This window comes from Hydractinia symbiolongicarpus, chromosome 1 (genome assembly GCF_029227915.1).
Source record: "Hydractinia symbiolongicarpus strain clone_291-10 chromosome 1, HSymV2.1, whole genome shotgun sequence".
Lineage (NCBI taxonomy): Eukaryota > Metazoa > Cnidaria > Hydrozoa > Anthoathecata > Hydractiniidae > Hydractinia > Hydractinia symbiolongicarpus.
The window spans coordinates 16,471,724-16,491,362 of NC_079875.1; the positions used below are offsets into that span (position 1 = coordinate 16,471,724).

General features: G+C 34.7%; 1 protein-coding gene across 1 annotated transcript; it reads left to right on the forward strand.

Moving 5' to 3' along the window:
- Positions 1 to 293: 293 nt before the first annotated feature.
- On the forward strand, positions 294 to 19,102 carry LOC130643260 (uncharacterized). The gene is made up of 3 exons (XM_057449578.1): positions 294 to 457; positions 4,672 to 4,730; positions 11,437 to 19,102. The coding sequence occupies exon 3, from the start codon at positions 11,444 to 11,446 to the stop codon at positions 12,998 to 13,000; it is 1,557 nt and encodes a 518-aa protein (XP_057305561.1). The 5' UTR covers positions 294 to 457; positions 4,672 to 4,730; positions 11,437 to 11,443; the 3' UTR covers positions 13,001 to 19,102.
- Positions 19,103 to 19,639: the final 537 nt, after the last annotated feature.

Sequence of the window (19,639 nt, forward strand, 5' to 3'; positions counted from 1 at the left end):
AATTATTCTCGCCGTCCTGGTTATACAAAAGAAAAAACAGGCGCTGAGAACGTGGTAGGAAAAAAAGCTAATTGTTGCTGACGTCAACACGACCGTTTTTCCCGAGACCTTCTTGGGTCCCGTCGTTAAATATTTCGTAGCGCGGGCGCACTGGGGACTTCCACTAACAAATTGCACATAATTTCTGGCTTACTTGAGCTCAATTTCATTGACTAATAGCCTCTATAGAGAATTAGTCGTCTAATGATATATATATCAAAACTTTTGATAAATGCTGAGGGTCACTGATGATGTCGAGGGGTTGTCCACCAGTCCGGTTTTTATATTTTGCGTAAAAATCAAAACAGCACCTATATTGAATTAGTATGCCCGAAGTTAATGAAAAGAAATTACCAATCGCAGTACCGCGGTTTGTGAATGGCAAATATTCGCCATTGAACCTTTATAAGGTGGCGTGGTAAGGGCTTTTTGTGTTGATTTATTCAATTCCGCTATTTGTTTTTTATATTGTGTTAATTTACAAATTAACATATCAATATTTGAAGATTTTTCAGAGTGACTTCCAGTTAGTTGAAACTGTCAGGGAAAAACTGCTATTGACATATAGCTACCCCACTTCTAGCTAATTATGTAGAATACACAAGCTTAATTTGGTTAAAGGGCGTCTAATTACGCTATACAAAAACATAAACTGAGCTTATCTTATATAAGCTCAGATAAGCCAAAGCTACCCTGAAAAGGCACGCCTTTCCAAGGTTGCACTCTCTGAGAAATCGATGACAAGAGTTATTCCGATCGGTTAAGAAAATCAAAAAATTTTGCTGGAGCAGATATCAATATATAACTACTTTGTGATTTAATCTAAATTTTGGCAGATATAATCCTATGCAGTGGCTATTCATACATGACCGTACTTTAATATTTTTTTTCTATTTGCGTCCTCGACATCATCAGTGAATTAAAGATGTTATTCAGATAAGAAGATTGAATAGGCTGGGGCACTTGGAAAGAATGGAGGGGGATAATTGGGTAAGAAAGTGTAGAGACTTGATAGTTCCTGGGGCAAAGCCCAGAGGCAAACTGAGAAAGACTTGGCAGGGATTATAAAGACAGACTTGATACAAAGGAAGTTGAGTTTAGATCTAACACAGTCAGATTGGAAGAGGGTCATTAATACACCCCGTCCAACCCATGCTAACATGGAAAACGGATGTTAAGCCAAGAAGGATGATGATGATGATTCGTACGTGACTTTCACGTGCTTTATTATTTTTCGCAGTAGGTATTCATGCGTGACTGCACTTTGATATTTTTTTCTATTCGTATGTGACTATCATGTACTTTTTTATTTTTTTCTATTCGTACGTGACTCTCACATACTTTATTATTTTTTTCTATTCGTATGTGACATTTGTGTACTTTTTTCTTTTCTTTGCATTTGTACGGGACACTCACATACTTTCTTTATTTCAAATGAATTTGGGGGAATTAAAAGAAATTTAGAGAATTTCACAGTATGTATATATATATTTACTGATTTTATGGCTGTGGTGTGTCGTACGGAGCAACGTTTGCAGAACCAGTTCCTAGCTGCTGGCATTTTTGTTCTGTCAATAAAAGATAGATGGCACCAGCACAGACAACCATCACATCCCACAGACGTTTCCTCGGAAAGATCGTTATTGCAAACTTCGCAAAACCATTTCTTATTTTTTGTGTTTTTTGTAACATGCTTCCACGCAGCTTTACCACACAAGTGTTGGATCATCGATAAATCGATGTTGTCTTGATCAGACAGTTTTGGATGAATTTCTGTCTGCATCATTTCTTGGGTAATTGTTTTTTTATACGGCGTTGTTGCGATAAATGTTCAAAACATGCCTGTAAGGTAAATTCATACATGTTAGGGTCATAATAAATTTTTAAAACGCCTGTAAGGTAAATTCATACATGTTAGGGTCATAATAAATTTTTAAAACAGTGAACATTTTTTGTTACCTTATTGACAGCGTGGTTATGTTCTTTGTGCATATTTTTCACATATAGTTGTTATCCGTCTTCAATTGTTCTAATTTTTATCATATACATACATCCTTGCTGAAATGTCCTATAAGTAATTTTTTTCATTTTGATCATTATAGAAACCAGCCTTAAATTCTATATACAACTTTTAAGAATATTCTATGCTCAAGTATGCATAAATCATAGATCAAATGTTATGTAAACGAAATATATTTTTTAAAATTATTTTTACTATGAAACGAAATCTAGGTCGGCATGCTGACCTGAAAAGCGACCTTCATTTAATTGAAGTCAACTTGTACATGCCGCCCTACATTCTTTCCATTATCAGCATGCCGAGCAAATTAATGTATTTTATATACATTGGAAAAACTGACCCTTTTTCACAAATATGTAAGTTTAATTAATGTAGCTTCAACGAATTGTTATCGTTTCCATATTTTGCGTGAAGTTTTACTTGTTATTAACAAGATTCTTCAAGAACACTCAGTATAGTGCCTGTATTTTGTCAAAGTCAATCAAGTTTCCTGCGTTTATAATACGTTCGAAAAGCCCGTGACTGAGAATGAGGCGAAAAAAAATCACCCTATTTTTTTATTAGAAAAACCACCCAGAAAGAATTCAGGTATATTTATAAGTAAATAACTTTTCTTTTTCTTAAAATTTAATCTATACATGCTGATTGATAAAAGAATTGTTGAGAGTTGGACACAGTTCGATTTGCCAAGTTTCAGGATAAGTGCATGCTCTGTACTTGCATAACTTGTGGGGAGTTTTGTCCTGGTCGAAGAGAACTGTGATGGTCTTCAATGGCTTGACTGAGTGGCTAACTACAGACTGATTTATCTGAGATAAAAGTATATATATTACATATATCACAGTATTTGATGAGAGGGCAGAAAATAGTAAATGCTGACCTTGCCGACATGTCAGATTGGTTTGCCGACCTAATTTTTACCTTAAGTTGGCAAAATGTTGCTGGATTGATTAGCTAATCACTCCAGCGTTTTTTTCCACATTGCGTCATTACAGGCCCTGGCTTTATTTATGAACATAAAATAATCACTTGATTTTGTATGAAAGGTGTTATATAAGAATTATTCTATGTATCTATATTTTTTGCACTGTCAAATAGAAGCAGTAGTTAAAAGTCATTCAAGTAAAACGCTTTATTTTGGCTGGTTATTTTTTTAGTACTTCAAAAGTTAAACAAGTTTTAGTTTGGAACATAAACCTGTTTTCAAGAATTTGAGAGTTATTGTATCAAGAATGATTGCTGTTCAAAGTAAAGCCAGTTTATTTGACTTTAAAGTCGAGTTTAGTCTAACACCCTATAAATGCAAAAGTTGAAGTCAGAATTCTTTAGAAAAGTTGTTTAATCCTGGAAGTTGCAATAGGCAAAATAGAAATCTGACAGAAAAAGGAAAGTTTTTAAAATTTCAGTATTAGTGACAACTTCATTCTATATTTTGCATTGACAACCAACCTGGTTTGCAACTTTTGTTACATGGGAAGATCAAAAAAATAAACTATTGACAACTGAAAGAAAAGAACAATGTCGGGAGAAAAATAAAGAAGCTGAAAAGAAAAAGGACAGACAAAGAAAAGCTCATAAAACAATTAAAGGTCACAATCAATGAAAAAGAAGAAGAAAAGGCAACAGTACAAAGGATACAAAAGGACGTTTCGAGCAAACAGGTTGTACTAAAAAAATACTTGGGACTAGACTAAGGATCGAAACCGCATGCAGAGAGATGAGGACATTTTATCAATAACTGGGTCTAGTTAAACTAGTGAAACTAGTACATGTAAAGTACGAGGTACTCAGGAGTCTCCAAACCTCTCCTTCATTGTTCAAGGCTGTTTCGCAACAATCAATTGAAGACGTACTTGCTCATTGTAAAATTAAACAAAGGAGTAACAACACTTATTCATTTCTATAGCAGAAAAAGTAACACTGACAAAATTTCAAAATTTCTTGAGTTGTACTTAAACAAGAATGCAATGTGCTATCCAAGTGTTGTAAATGACGCAAATGTACATGAGATTAAGTAAAATTAGTCAAATTTACCCAAAAAGTTGTCATTATTTCTTTGAAAAGAAAAAAAGAGAATGCCTGGGATTGGTTTGCTATTATAGACCAGTGTGCAAAATCAATTTAAAGAGTTTCACTACATAATCATGAGTAGGTCCTATGAGTATAGTAAATACAGGTGATTTTTTTGTGAAAAAAGTTCCTTATTCACCTTTTTTTCTTTTTAGGAGTAAAGAATATTCACCAATTATTACCTCTCTTAGCCCTAGCCCCTACCTCTTTAATATCAAATATCAACGTAATATCAAACTTGCTATTTTTGCACAGTTGACCTAAATTCCAAGACCATAGCCTATGTTTGTAAAAAGATATCTAAAATGATAAAAAAAAGAAATATTTGTCACAACTTTAGAAACATGATTGGGTATGCTGCAATGTATATAATATAAACTTTTGATAATGTACAAAATTAATATGTTTTTTCAAAATTTGTAGGAAATTCTGTCGATGAGAAAGGTTCTATATAGTTTTCTATATAGTTTTTAACGCATACCATCTATCAAAGATATGTGATTATAATTTTTCTTCTTCTTATATTGTCCTTATATTTTTAGTGTAGTACGAAATAAAGTGGTGGACATTACGAGTGAAATATATATTGCTTATCTGTATTGTAAGTCTATATATTATATTATTGTATTGTGAAGGATAGAATAAGCTGCATGTATGTTTTTTTTACTTTACGCACATATTTAACCCATAACAGCACGTATATAACTGTCAGGCCCAATTTAGTAGAAATCTTAGTTTTTCGAAACTCAAATATAAAATGGTTTGTTTTACAAAAGTGAAGCACTTATCCTATTCAGAATAGGATAAAAAAATGTTATTAAATTATTTAAATTCTTTAGGTTTTTAAGTGTATACATACCTATATAATCATGGTAATATGATACATGTATAACGGGCAATTCCTTTTGTTCAATATGAGGCATTACCTTTAGTTTAAAGGTTGGTCATCTTAATATGCATGTGTATCTTCTTTAAATCTATATTATAATAACTATATATGGCTGTATCCCCAGACAACTGAGTATCTCATATCCTTCCTTTCTAAATGGTCAAGATTTTCCTGCTTCCCTGCCCATGCCTTACTACCAGGCAACACAGGATTACACAAGCTTCATACGACGTAGATTTATCATTAAGACTGATCGTGAAATGCAGTGACTCTCTAAATTTTTGTTCCCTGTCCTGCGAATAAAACTTCTTCCTTGACACCTCCTTCACTACTCAACATATCAGCTAAGTAAGAGCTGATATGCCAATATGTTGAACGAGTCTAACGAGCCACTGTACATAATTAAAGGTGGAAAAACTTTGTTTTGTACAAAAGAAATTTTCTTGTCTATAATCTAACCTATGCAACACTTACTTTGAACTATGCTTGGAAGTCTGACAAACATTGAGATACTCCCAACCCCTTTCTTGTAATTTCAACATGGCAACTTTCTAACTTTACTGCAGCACTTGGTTCTAATGTTAATAATAATGTCGTTAGACTTTACTGCATTTACTCAAAACCCTTAAACCCTTTCTCTTCTAGTCTTTTTTTCTAAAACGTTTTAACTAATTCTTCCATTGACTCCGTTTTGAGAGCCAAATCATCTATCTACTACAACTGCCATGGACATTCTGTTTCGAATTCAATCGACAACACTTCTAAGATTAAAACAAACAACAGAGGACTAAGAACAAATTAAAAGTATACCAACATTTACACTAAATTTCTCACCTAGTGAAATGTTTATCCTGGCACGACCTCTAGCAATGCTGTACAGAGACTGTGCTCTCTTAACTGGACATTTATCTATACCAATTTTTTTCACAGCTTCCCAGATATCCTCTCGTGTTATTCTACAGATTCTTTCTTTTTTCTAAATAGTTTATACCCAAATAATTTTCTTACTGTATGAGTACAAAATTTGCATCTGTGGTACGACGCCGTGGACGGAAACCGAATTGTGTGCTGATCAATTCTTTCTCTAACTAATTTATCAGTCACTTTTTCAGTAACGTTTGTTACTTGATCTAACCAATTTTAACCCTCTTTGTTTGCATTTTTATAAGTTCGTGTGCTGCCCTTGAAATAATAGGCTATTACGCTCTTCTTCTAGTCACTTGAAGTAGCTCCATTCATTTTAGTTCGATCGGCAAGACTTGTGATAAGCTGAGCTCCAGTGTACCCAGGCGCTTTTACTATAACAGCACTTGATGCTCATGCAGCTTTGCCAATCTCTATTTTCCTAAAACTCTAACTACCCATTGTTTTAATCTGTACAGTCAATCTGTTGCATCAACATCAAGAAGATAATTTTCATCCTAATTTTACTTAGTGTTAAGTAACATGGTCAGAACTCTTTCAAAAGCAGCTCTGTCTATGTCTATAGCTCAGTTTTTGTCCACCCACAGATTATTATCAGAGTTTTCTAGAAGACAAGTCCAAGTACTATCAACATTATCACCACATTGATCATTTTGGACCAACTACTTAACTTTTCAACTAAATTGTTTGCTCAATTTTCTCCTATAGATTACAGACTTTCCAACGGGGCCTATAATTACCCTCGCCTTCTTTAAAACTCTCCAAAGCAATATTACAAACCAACAACCTATGCTGTGTAAAACTCTTCCCCTGGTGTCCACATCTTTGTCCGACTTTCTAACCAGAAAGTAATCTATCTATATCGGAGGACCAACTGACTCATATCGTTGAGCTCTGTCTCTTAATAATTGATGTCTTGCAAAACCATGCCTATTGTCATTTTTGACTCAAGCAAACTCTCCCCTTCTTTATTTCTGCTCCCTATTCCGTTGTCGCCAAAACAAAAGAGCTTGTACATTGCTCTTCTTCTTTCTGCAAATTTCACTGAAAATCCTCATGAGCTATTTGTGGGAAATATTCGTGTATGCTCTTCGTTTATTCTTCGTAGCATCGTGTCGAAGTATTTTTGTCGTGGCTTTTTGTCACGTCGTAGTGTTTTTGATTGTGGTGTAACATGATTCATTGTGTTGTTTTACGTTTCGTCGTGTCGTAAAACATTGTGTTCGTTGCAGGGGTACTTAACTTCATGCTCTTTTACATGAAATAACTAATTTCTAGAAATTTCCACAGGACCCCATAAGCTTAAGCTGAGCATTTTAAGAGCTAGCTAGCTAAAATGTTAAAAACTGCGAACTTTAAAAGAAAAGAATGAAAGTAGGTTCAGATATAGTTGAAAGCATATTATTAAATGTGTTCTTTAAGCACACTTCCGGAATGGAATATTCAACATAATTAATGCTGAAAAAATAGCTTGTGCTTCCAACATGATGTGTTTTGCAAACATGCTCAACATAAATGAATACAATTACCCTGCACTATCCAGCTACCACGAACCTCTAATGTCCTCTGTTGTCTGCTTCTGTTCTGCTCAATACAATAAAAAAGCAACGACAAAGCTAGCCAGTCAATTAAGATTTAACGAACAAAAGTGTCTGTAAAACATCTAAATTTATATATAAGTATTATGATAGTAACTCGCCATAGAATAAATGTGGTAAAAAGTAAAATATAAAAACAAGTTCACAATAGCATAAGCTTTTCGGTAAAAGCCATCCTCAGTGCAGCATACTTAGAAACATATAAAGTTACAAATGCAAGTGAGATATCTGTGGAAAGTTTAAAGTTCCGATCAATTATAGCACAGACAGGTTCGTGCAGGTATGCTACTGCCCAAGTGATTGGTGATTATTTAAAACCTCCATGTGATGAGGACAACTACATCATAAAAACAGGACTTTTCTTAAATGATTCATGAACATCCTCTCGATCAAAACGAAGAATACGTATCATATGACTTAGAGTCTCTTTTTACAAACGTTCCTATTGCTGAACGATTGAGTATATTTTGGACGAAATTTATGTTCAACAAACAACTGGCCATCATTTGTAGCAGACTAATTTTCAAGAGGTTGTTGTTGAAACTGACAACTGAGAGCACGTTCATTTTTCAGTCAAAGTTTTACAAACAGACTGATGGTTGTACAATGGGAGGCCCTCTCTCTGTCACTTTCTCCAACATCTTCCTAACAAAATTAGAGAAGGAATGTGTTGAACCATTTAAACCACGGTTTTATAAGCGATACGTAGATGACGTCATAAACAGGCGAATAAAGAATCAGCCAGATGAATTGCTTGATAAACTGAATGCTTATCATCCAAAGTTATCGATCACTATTGAAGTTAACCCTGAGAGGTGTTTGGACACCAAATTAGTAAACGAAAATAGTATTAATCGTACACAAGTCTACAGAAAACCATCCAAATATCCCACACATTGGTCATCGCAAATTCTAAAATGATACAAAAGGAATGCTATCAATGGTGATCTCAGTCGTGCAAATCGTATCCCGAATGACTTCGAAATGGAAAAGAATGTAATAAGGAAAAAAAATCGAAATGCAAATTTCCCTTTAGGTTTGTGGAAAGCGTCATTAATCAATTTCAAGAACTAATAACACCGACGATGACGAGTTTATAATTCCACACAACCTCTTTGACTTACCAAAACCATTCATCCTTTTAGAAGTTCCATTTTGTGAAGAAAATAAAAAAGTTTCCAAATTATGCTTATGCTATGCTTATGCTATTTTGAACTTGTTTTTATATTTTACTTTTTGCCACATTATATAAGTCATATCAAAGATTATGATATTTTCCAGTTTCCCTTCGTTTCGTAAAACTTCATAAAGGCAGCCAGCACGAATGGTGACTTCATATAAAATTTGCACCGTTATGATACACCATGATAAATAATACGACGAAACTTACACCACGCAACAAAGGATGAAATTCCACGACGGAGAGTAAAACACCACGATGAAGAGAATCACGGTAAAAGTAAAACTAAACGACAAAAATAACACACCATGGCAAAAACTGGGCACCGTGACAAAGAGTATTATGACGACACGTAAAACCATAGGACGAAGAGCATTAGGACAGGACGAAAACCAACACGAATTTTGTCGTACAAATAACTCCATAGATCCTCTCCACGTGACGTCCCAAAGAGAACACATTTAAACACATCTACGGTCTCACATTTCCACTACTTTGCCTGCTCAACTTCGCAATGTAGCTACAAGAATTTACACTTGCCATCCTAACCTTCGTGCTATCTACCTGGTGATGTGGTAGCTCGGTAACTGACGATGCTCACACCTGTCGTACCGTACGTGACAGTTTCACTCCTCAGAGTTCCAGTCCCATCGTGAACAATTCTCACGGCAATTTACAAAGAGGTTTTAGTACGGTTTCACAGCTTGACGCTTATTCTAACACCAACCTTTCACAAGCCGGGCTGGGTGTTTTCTAAAGTGACACCACTAGGTGCCATTTCACAGGTCTTCCCACTCGCCCCTTTAAACTGAGGTGTATGACCGTTGTTTGCCTCCCTTCCTGTCTCTGGAAGAGATCCGTTTCCCTAACCAGCAGACCGATATCTCTAAAAAATGTTTAAAGACATTTTAAATTACTAGCCGGCGTGCGACGCTCATGTTAGCACGACAAGTAACTTTCATGATTGGCGTAGGCATGTTAGGGAAGTCTTGAAATAGCGTGTAAAGTTACAACAAAATATAGTTCCTTCCGCGAAATATAATCAGTAAAAATTCTTACTGATTATGTTATTGTTTGTTTAATGATGATGTGCTTATTTAAAGATAATAGCCTGTATGTATTTAAATAAAAAAGTAGACAGTATTATTATATTTTAATAGGCCTATCATTAAACCAACATCTAGCTGTGTCAAACCATAGATTACTTATCTATGGTGAAACCGAGTCGTATCGCGTAACTGACTTTACCTATGCTGCACGACTTGACACGCTTGAATCGCTTGGCTCAACTGTATAAATCCAATGTAGAGCAGAGACGTGCTAAAGCATGCCCATCGCGTTCTTATTTAAAACAATATTGTTCATACAGCTGCCATCTTGGGCATTTGTAAGTTCTTTCAGTTCGTCTCAGCCATAGGCTCGACTCTTTTAAAGTGGTATGCGAGCAAATCCGAAACGAGGCGTGCTTAATTATGTTGATTTCAATCATTTAAATCGTTCAAACATGAACTTGTTTGTTTTAAACTTAATTACTGTACCGGGTTGGTTAAAACGTTTTTAAACTTATTAATGCGGGAATTTAGTAAACAAATATGGCCTAGTACCTCAAGTGGATATAAACAGATAAATATTTGAAGAGGAACAATCGTACTTCAAAATTATTTAGTCTCGCTTCCGTCTTAATATTTCAGAGCCTAAGTAAATAATTTTGAAATTCGATTTTGGCAAATGGAAAAGAAGTTTTTTCATCCATCCATGAATACAAAAATACAATGCATTCGGACTGAGGACTTCTTAGGTTATTTGGTTAGGTTTAAAAACGGAAAGGGTGCTAATTTTTGCTGAAGTCAGCAAGTCCCAATTCCATTATATCTCGGACCTTTTCGGGTGGTGGAGTGGATTATTCCAGAACGAACATTGTGGGAAATGCAGCTAGCGCATTTGTGACGTTGGTTACTTGGCCTACACCCCTGCCAAAATAGAATCAAGTGATCATGTTTGCCATTTCAAAAACCTGAAAAAAGGGACAATTTCCCAAAATTATTTCCAGTTTTCTATCTTGCCATTTTCTAAATTATGCACGGAAAAATACCAAAATATTTGATTTTACAGTTATGTATAACATTTTGCATACCGTATTTTATTTTACCGCCAACAAGAATATATACTGAATGGAAAATACTGAAAAATAATGTATCTATTTTGGAAGTCAAAAAAAAAAAAAAAAAATTCGTTAACAGGTTGTCTCTATTGTTTCGACAAATATAATATACTTATAATTTCTTGGACCTTGATCTTCTGAATGGTCTGGTTATTAAACAATCTTATTTAGAATGCTTGAGGCTAGAAATAGTATCAATGACGAAGAGCTTCCTTGAGCCGTTTTCCTTAGTCCTTTCAAATTTTATGTCGGAGCAAATTTTGCGAATTTGGGCAATTTTCGCAGAAGTAATTCCCGCTGAAAATTTTTTGGGCTTAAAAATACGAGCAAGCGTTCCATTTTTTTTATTCCTTGTCAAGAAGTTTCTCCTTAAAAAGCGCTAAATTTTAAAGATTTGCGATCGCAAAACGTTGGGTTTGTAAAAAAATAAATCTCGGAAGTATATTTCTCATGTTCCCCTCCAATAAAAAAAAATCAACATGATGAAAAATTGGGGCCAGTAAAACATAAAATATTTTGTTTGATCGAAAATGTATTTGTTGACTTCTTGTTTAGTTCTATAATGAAGATTGCCATTGAAGGGTGTGCGCACGGCGAATTGAACAAGATCTACGAAAGTGTCCATTACATCGAGAAGCGTGAAGGCATAAAAATCGATCTCTTAATCTGCTGCGGTGACTTCCAATCTGTTCGCAATCATGAAGATATGATCAGCATGGCGGTCCCACCCAAGTACAGGGAGATGAAAGATTTCCCAGATTACTACACTGGCAAGCGAAAAGCCCCTGTGTTAACCCTGTTCATTGGTGGTAACCACGAAGCCGCCCGATATTTATGGGAACTCCCATACGGCGGGTGGGTGGCAGAAAATATATTTTACTTAGGCTTTGCTGGGGTTGTAAATTTTGCAGGGCTAAGAATTGGAGGTTTATCTGGCATCTTTAAACATAAGGATTTCTATAAAGGCCACTTCGAAATACCGCCTTTTAGCGAAGACACTAAACGCTCCTTCTATCACGTTCGAAGTTCTGATGTTGCTAAGCTTAAGTTGTTAGTCGATGATCCCTTTGATATATTTCTTAGTCATGATTGGCCTAAAAGAATATATCACTATGGCGATAGTGAACAGTTGATTAGGTTCAAACCTTTTTTGAAAGACGAAATCAATAGTAATTCTTTAGGTAGCGAAGCTGCTGAGGAATTGCTGAAGTCGTTGAAGCCCACCTATTGGTTCTCTGGACACATGCATGCGAAATTCTCTGCTATTGTGGAGCATTCAACTGGAGGAAGAACAAAATTTTTGGCCTTGGATAAATGCTTGCCGAGGCGAAATTTCCTGCAGATAATTGACGTTGATCAAACTCAACAGGAAGAAATTCCTAGTCTACGCTACGATAAACAATGGGTGTGTGTGTTGCGCGCCACCAAAGACATTTTTAGCAAATCCAACAAACAAACTTTTTTAACGGAACTTTCTGAAGATTATAAACCCAATAGCACGAGTATTGCTGAAGTTGAAGAACTCTGCGATGGAGACTTCTCCATTTTACCATTTTCGAGGTCTGTCGACGGACGGAATGAACAAACTTCATTGTTTTGTGAACGATTTCAACTTTATAATCCGTGTTCCACAGAAAGTGCTATTGTAAACAATGCTAGTGGTAGCAGCCGTTTTGCTTCGACTAATCAGCGTAGACTTAGTTTGCCGAAGCCAGTTAATTTCGAGGAAAGTAAACCGAAACTACAAAGCACCTTAGATGACGAAGATGATTTTAGCGAACTTACAAATCCGAACATATCGTCGAATCCCGACGAAATTAACATCAGCGGCGACGAAACTTCAAGCAGTGACAGTGGCGTAACCAATGACGACAACAACGATTGTGACATGACGAAGGCGTCTTTCATTGAAACGCCGTATAAAACGACGGATGATTCAACTTCGGTGGATTGCAAAGAAAGCGGAATAGCGGATGTTTCTTCGGGTGAAGGGTGCAGTGAAAGCACTTGTGGTACAGATGATAAAGACAGCTGTGGAGAAACTCCAATCCCGAAAAAAAAGTTTAAATTAGTCCGTCGAAATCAGGAGATCTATACCCCCTCTGATGGTATGGAGTAGCCAACAACTCAACGCTATGTATTGATTAAAACAGCCTCGAATAGCCACTAATTTTAACAAGTTTTCTTATCCGTTTTCCGAGAAAGATAGAAATGTCTCTTGCTTGCGCGTAGCCGGGGAGAGAAAATTTATTTTCTCACGTCATATTGAACACACTCGGTCTACATCTTTTTGTTACGTGCTAGTTAAACCATTTGGGCATGTACCTTGGCTTTCGTAAAGTTTATAATTTAGTATTGACGATATATCGATTGTTTAACAGCCAGTTTTATTCTTTTGTATTTTAACATAGATGTTTATAAGTTTTAACAATTTTTTACGCTTAACAAAATAATAGAGTTAATAATAGTAGTCTAGCTATATTTATTTCCACGGATCCGCCAGTCCTTAAAGTTTCGCCCGTTGTACAAATCGCCTGAATCATTTTATCCTACAATTTTGTCCGCCTGTTAGCATGAAGTAATAAAACTGCGGAGTTCCGAAGTAAAGCTACAGCGTGACCATTTTGAACACACAGAATACGGCTATTATTATCACTACACCAACTTTAACGCCACTGCTTTCAAAATGGCTGTATCTCTATTTCATATTTCTTCGTCTGTAAAAATCTGGTTCTGCGGGGTTTTGCCGGGATTTTCCGAGAAAGCTGCGCGCAACCATTTTGAATACACAGAATGCAGCTATTAACAGATTTCGTGAACCCGTAACTCAAAATAGCGAATCGGCTACCGTTTTAAACAAATTATAGGTATTAATTGCCGCCCTGTAATGGGCGAATTTCAGGTTGATGGGCATGAAAAACATTTAAATGCTAAGCGAGGCCTTGCGTTTCGTGTTATGCTACCTGATTACATGTAAACAAAATATAGATTTTATTAAGCTCGTATTTGAAAAAATTCTAGTAATTCATGTAGGGGTATTTTATTTTGGTACTGTCTCGTGCAGTCACTTGAGTTTAATATTGTCGAAGGACACTGTCAACAGATGGTAAGAAAGCAGAGAAAATAGTTTGATCATTAAAATATCTATTCTCAGTCGAATTGTTGTTTTTAAATGTGCGAGCATTTTTTAGGTTGTATGATAAAGGGGGAAATTTGGGCTGAAGAAACATTTGGCGACAATTGTTGAATTTGATAAAATTCTGCCAAATTAAATTCCCATCGAAATAAGTTTTATCCAAATTCACCAAATTTTAAATTGCTGCCAAAATGAATCTAAAAAACTTATTTATTTCATTTTACCGTCGTTTTTTAAAGGATTTTATAAGAGATGCTAAAACCATACCGACCATAAAGTTATGTGGTCGGTTGAATTTAATATTCGCTTGATAATTACGTAATTAAGACAGTATAAGCTACATGCAGTTGTGGCTTTTTTATTAACCTTTCGTCCAAATTTGACAATGGTATTTGATGATTGTCCATATCTTGATACTTTCAGCTTGATATTTGATTATCCATTTCTTTGACTTCCGCTACAATTAGCTAGCTCTAATTCTTGTTTGGTTATCCTTGTTCTAGGTAGCCACAACCAAGCATAGATTACATTGTACATATGGTGGTTTTTAGCCTAGAAGGTTGATTAACAAGTACCTTAGTCCATGCTCACTGTCTCTGCAGCCACATAGCTAATACCTTTTTACCATCATCCAACTTTGATCTTTGTAAAAGTTAATACCCGTAAGTTGTTCGTACTTGAAACGTTTTAATAAAGTTAATATACCACAGAGAGGACTAGCAGCACCATTTCATCACGCTATTCAAAAGGTAATAAAAAGCAAAGAAAAGAAAAAACAGAACGTTACACATTTCTGCCTTTTTCCGTATGACACAAATAATTCTTTGTGAGAAATTGACCGAGAAACTTGACCGGGCTATCGAGTCAAACGAAAATAGAATAAAATTTGTCCCTACAAGCGCTTTACTTGTGCCCAGACTGCGCTGTATGAAAGTCGGTAATGTTTTTTAAATGTTTCTTACCTTTTTTCGTTTCTGAACCTCGTGTTTCTTAAATGAAAAAAGATTATGCGGTTTTTTTCACAAACCATATAACCGGGGGAGGAAGCATTCCACCCCTTCCATACATTTGTTAGGCTTGAACATGCGTCATTAGCAAATAAGAGTTATTAAACAAAAAAACCGGCAATAAAATTGCTTCGCACTCTTCTTCCTCAAAGACTCTTCTCATTACATGTCAGCTTCTCCGACGCTTCCGAGACAAGTACTCACTTGTAATAGACCCGTCACTTCCTGAATATCGATTCTTAGTATCCATTTAATAGTTTCGCCAATGATTAGACTAAGTATCTCTTCTACTCCGAGAGTCTGTATTCCCAGATTATTTTCGTTGAGATGGACAAGACTACATGCAAAAATACCCCATGCAAACTTATCAATATACTTACTTATCAATATACGCGCAGAGCCTCTTTCCTTCCTGTTTGCTTTTGTTTGTTACAAGAATGTTCTAGAAATTGTCAGCATCAGATAGTGCTGACCTTTGTTTCTTTGGCTGAGATTTTATAATATTCTTAGAAAATACCATTAAGAAATGTTCCGTTAACAGGTTATTTATATATTCTTGCAATAATAATTTATTTATAATTTTTATACCTTGACCTTCTGAGCGGTCTGGAGAGTAATATCATTGACGGAGATCATACAGAAGCTGTTTTGCAGCCCCTTTAGGAAATAGAAATCAAAAATTATGAATAAACAATCATGCTTAAAGCTTAATTGAGTTAAAAATTGACACGGATGTTAATAATTTAACTTTTTTAAATTTAATTATAAGATTCTCTTCCAAATTTAAGCGTTTTATTTTAGAAAGCCAAGTGAGTCATAGAGGTCATCGTTTATACAGCATATTTTGATAAAATTCTATTTGGGATGTTTTTTCAAATTTTCTAAACTATTGGTTTTTTCAGAATTTTCCAAATTTGTCAAATCTGCAAAATTAAGTACACGTGGAAAATTAGAAAATTCAGCAATTCGTCAAATTTTAAGCCAGAGTAAGTAGAACGCGATTTCCTTCCCTTAAAATATTTAACTGTCTCCATCAATCATAAAGGATATCAATGTAAGTGTACCTTGTATGAATATTTCATAACGAAAGTGTAGTTTATTTTGGTAACATTTTTACGCCATTCCTGCAAATTAATACCTGTGAAATTAACCCGTCAAAATGACTACCATTAAAAAACAATGTGCGTTGTTAAAATAATAAAATGATTTAGTTTTTAAAAAGACAATAATGGTACGAACATGCAAAGAACAGATGGTAACAACATTCAACTTGCATTGTTATACATTCTAGCTGTTAAGATTTATATTTTGAAAATTATACAAAACAAGAGCGAGACAATCTTTTTATTTCCCACAAAAGATTTATTCTGTGGGGTTCGATGAACTCATTATAAATATTACAAAATCGCAAATGATCAATTACCTTGACATCACCTTTAAAAAATAAAATAGATCCTGTGATTAAGTATATTTTGCCTATATAGCTTTCAGAGATACTAATTCATTTTCAATTTCAACCACAACAAAATTTTTTTTTAATGTTAATTTTACTAACATTGTCATTAAATAATTTTAACCGCCCGCGAAAAAAAAGTTGCGTTCATATAAAAGACCGTTGAACGCTATCTAGGAATCTTGATAAATTCTTTTAAAAAACTTTATCGGTGATGATAAGGAGTTAAATCATCAATGTCCTGCATATTCACATCGATATCTGGTGCTGATATTAACAGTCTAGCACATTCAATATATATATCAACCACGACACGCATAATGTAAAAGTGTTTCATTGAAAATGTTTCGTACATTCACATCAATGTGGTACCAACAACAACAACTTCACACATTCAATATGGCCACCACAAGATGCATCATGTAATGGTGTGTTTTTATTACTGTTAACATTGTTAATATTTGTCACGTCATGACTAATTAAAACTTTTAAACCATCATGATGACCATCACCTGCACAGGCGTGATATGCATTCCAGTTGTTTTTATTTACATCATTCACATCACTACCAGCATCAATTGAACATTTTACTATTGATGGTCTGTTGTACCATGCAGCTTCCATAAGCAGTGTAGCTACTTCCACAACCGTCCATCATTTCAACGATATCTGGATCATCAATAAGAATTGATTGAAATTTCTTGGGATCACCTTTTTTAATAATTTCAACAATTTCTAAACACGAATTATATAAATACAAACAGTAATTCGGAATAATTCGAAATAAGAATGAAATAAATAAAAAATAGATATAGAATACTGAGTGTCGCATTATGCGTATTCCTACATTTTATGCTTACCATTCGATAGCAAAGGAAAAGTAAAAACAAGTTATCCATCCGAAGAAAAGTCATTAAGTATAACTTATCCGGCGATCATTGCCGAACATTTTTTCCCTTACTTTTAAAAAATCATGTCGTTTTTCCTGCAGCATGTATCTTGGGCGTTTTTGACTTATAGGCAATGGCACGTTTTAGTTTTTGTCAAAATTGTAAGTATTTAAAACGACATACCAAAATTGATGTGATATAAAACCTTGATCTTTATGTTAGTACTGTTTTTTGTTCAAATCAACAAAATTTAGATTTCTTTGTGATCTAAAAAAATGGATAAAGCTGGACTGCTCTGGATAAAAAAGACATGCCGAACATTACGGTCACAATATTTTTTTTAATACCTTTGTTAAAATTTGCCTAAATATTAAAACTTAAACTTGAACTTAAAGCATGGTACACAAGAACGAACAACGCGGAAAGTGAGAATCAAAACGTCATTTTGTGTCATGTGAAATAAACTGTCGCGGGGCAAGTGGGTAATTATTTCGTATTTTAACACTTGTGTACAACTCTTTCTCCAAATTGTTGGATAAACTAAAGTTTATCATATCTAATATTCGAATTTTTATAATTTTTCCTACAGCCTATTTTGCACTCAATTGCGCTTTTGTAAAAGTATTAATCGAAGGCGTGTTGTTTTAAACTGGTTTGTTTTCTTCTTACTTTTTAAAAGTCTTTTCGCGATTTGTAAGACTACGAGTTAGTATAATGATACAGGGTTCAAATAAAACAGCAAAAATTGCTTTTTTTTCTCTTTTTGAACGGATGTTGAACAAGTTTTGACAAACTAACAAGAAGAAGAACGAAACATTTAATATACATTACAACAGGTGAATTATACACTTTGGTTTAAAAGTATATACGTGGAAAAGTTGAAGGATATATATATATATATATAAATTTTTTTGCTACAGAATTCTTCGAGTATACTTAAAAGACATTGTATTTTTGGAATATCAATCCATACTCTTTTGTCCCAGAAAATTAATTATTCTTTATTTACCTGGGTAAGTTCATGTAGGCAAAATAATTATTTCCAAATTATTTATTTTATATCTCTATAATAATAGCCGTCGTCTGTCTGTCTCTGCGCGGACTCCCGCCAAGTTAGAAAATGATGTTACGGAAACACGAATATCAAATGCGATATATTTTTATCCACTTTGTGGCGGCGGGTAAATAAAAAGGACAGACGAACCCGTGGATTTTTCCACCGGCAACGACTAGTCTATTTAATAAAAGCCGTATCGGTGTGTTCAAAATGGTTGTTGGCAGCTGCATTCCGGATCTCCCGCAGAGTTGATAATTTGCTAATTTGCTGCCGTGGATTTTTTCACGGATTTAACGACTTGTCTCTTTAATAATAGCCGTATTCATTTAAAAATGGCTGCACTGCTTCTTTTTTTCGGAAAACCCACAGCGCAGCAGCTGTATTTGAGACTCCCTGCAGAACCTCATTACTGACTATGTGATCAATCACAAGCCAAATGTTTATGAATATCCAACTATGAAGTTTTTGGCGGCTCCGACATTCTGACAAAGGAATCTAAGCTAGCGTGACGGCGGTCAATTTGAATGCTGTGGCGTTAGGACTGGTTGGTCTGTTTTTTGGTGATCTTTTTATACCTGTATTTGTAATACTTATAATATTTGAGTTTTATACGTTAACATATTAGGAAAAATATATTGTAACGTTTTCTAACCATATATAAATCTTATTAAAAACCTATTAACGTAAGTTTTTTTGTAAATAGGGAATCCTTAAGGTTGCTAGCTAGCTAGCCTTATTAATTGTTATTTTTAGGTTTTTATTTAGTTTAGTATAAGTGCCGTTTATCCTAGCCATAGTTATTGTTTCTCGGTATTATCTTCCCCTGTCTGATATTTGCTGGGCTTAAACTTGGGAATCTACGTAGCTGTTAGCTACATCTGGCCAAAGAGTTAAAGAAGCCAAATGCCAGTTGGCTGCAACAAAGTTTTTAATTAATCTTTCTTATGCAAAGTACAGATAGATAGCCATACCTTTTACTATAAAATAAACTTTGACAAAAGTCTAAAGTTATTTGAATCAAGGGTCTCAATTAACATGAAATGCAACAAATACAATGTCTCAATTACCAAAAAAAAAAAAAAAAAAAAAAATGAGACAAAAAACGATAAAGCGTGTGTAAATATTGACGTCATCATGCCTCCAATAGATTTTCTAACAACGAAAAATCTCGTTCTCATTTGACCTATGAAATGGCCATAATTGACAGCCTTGGTT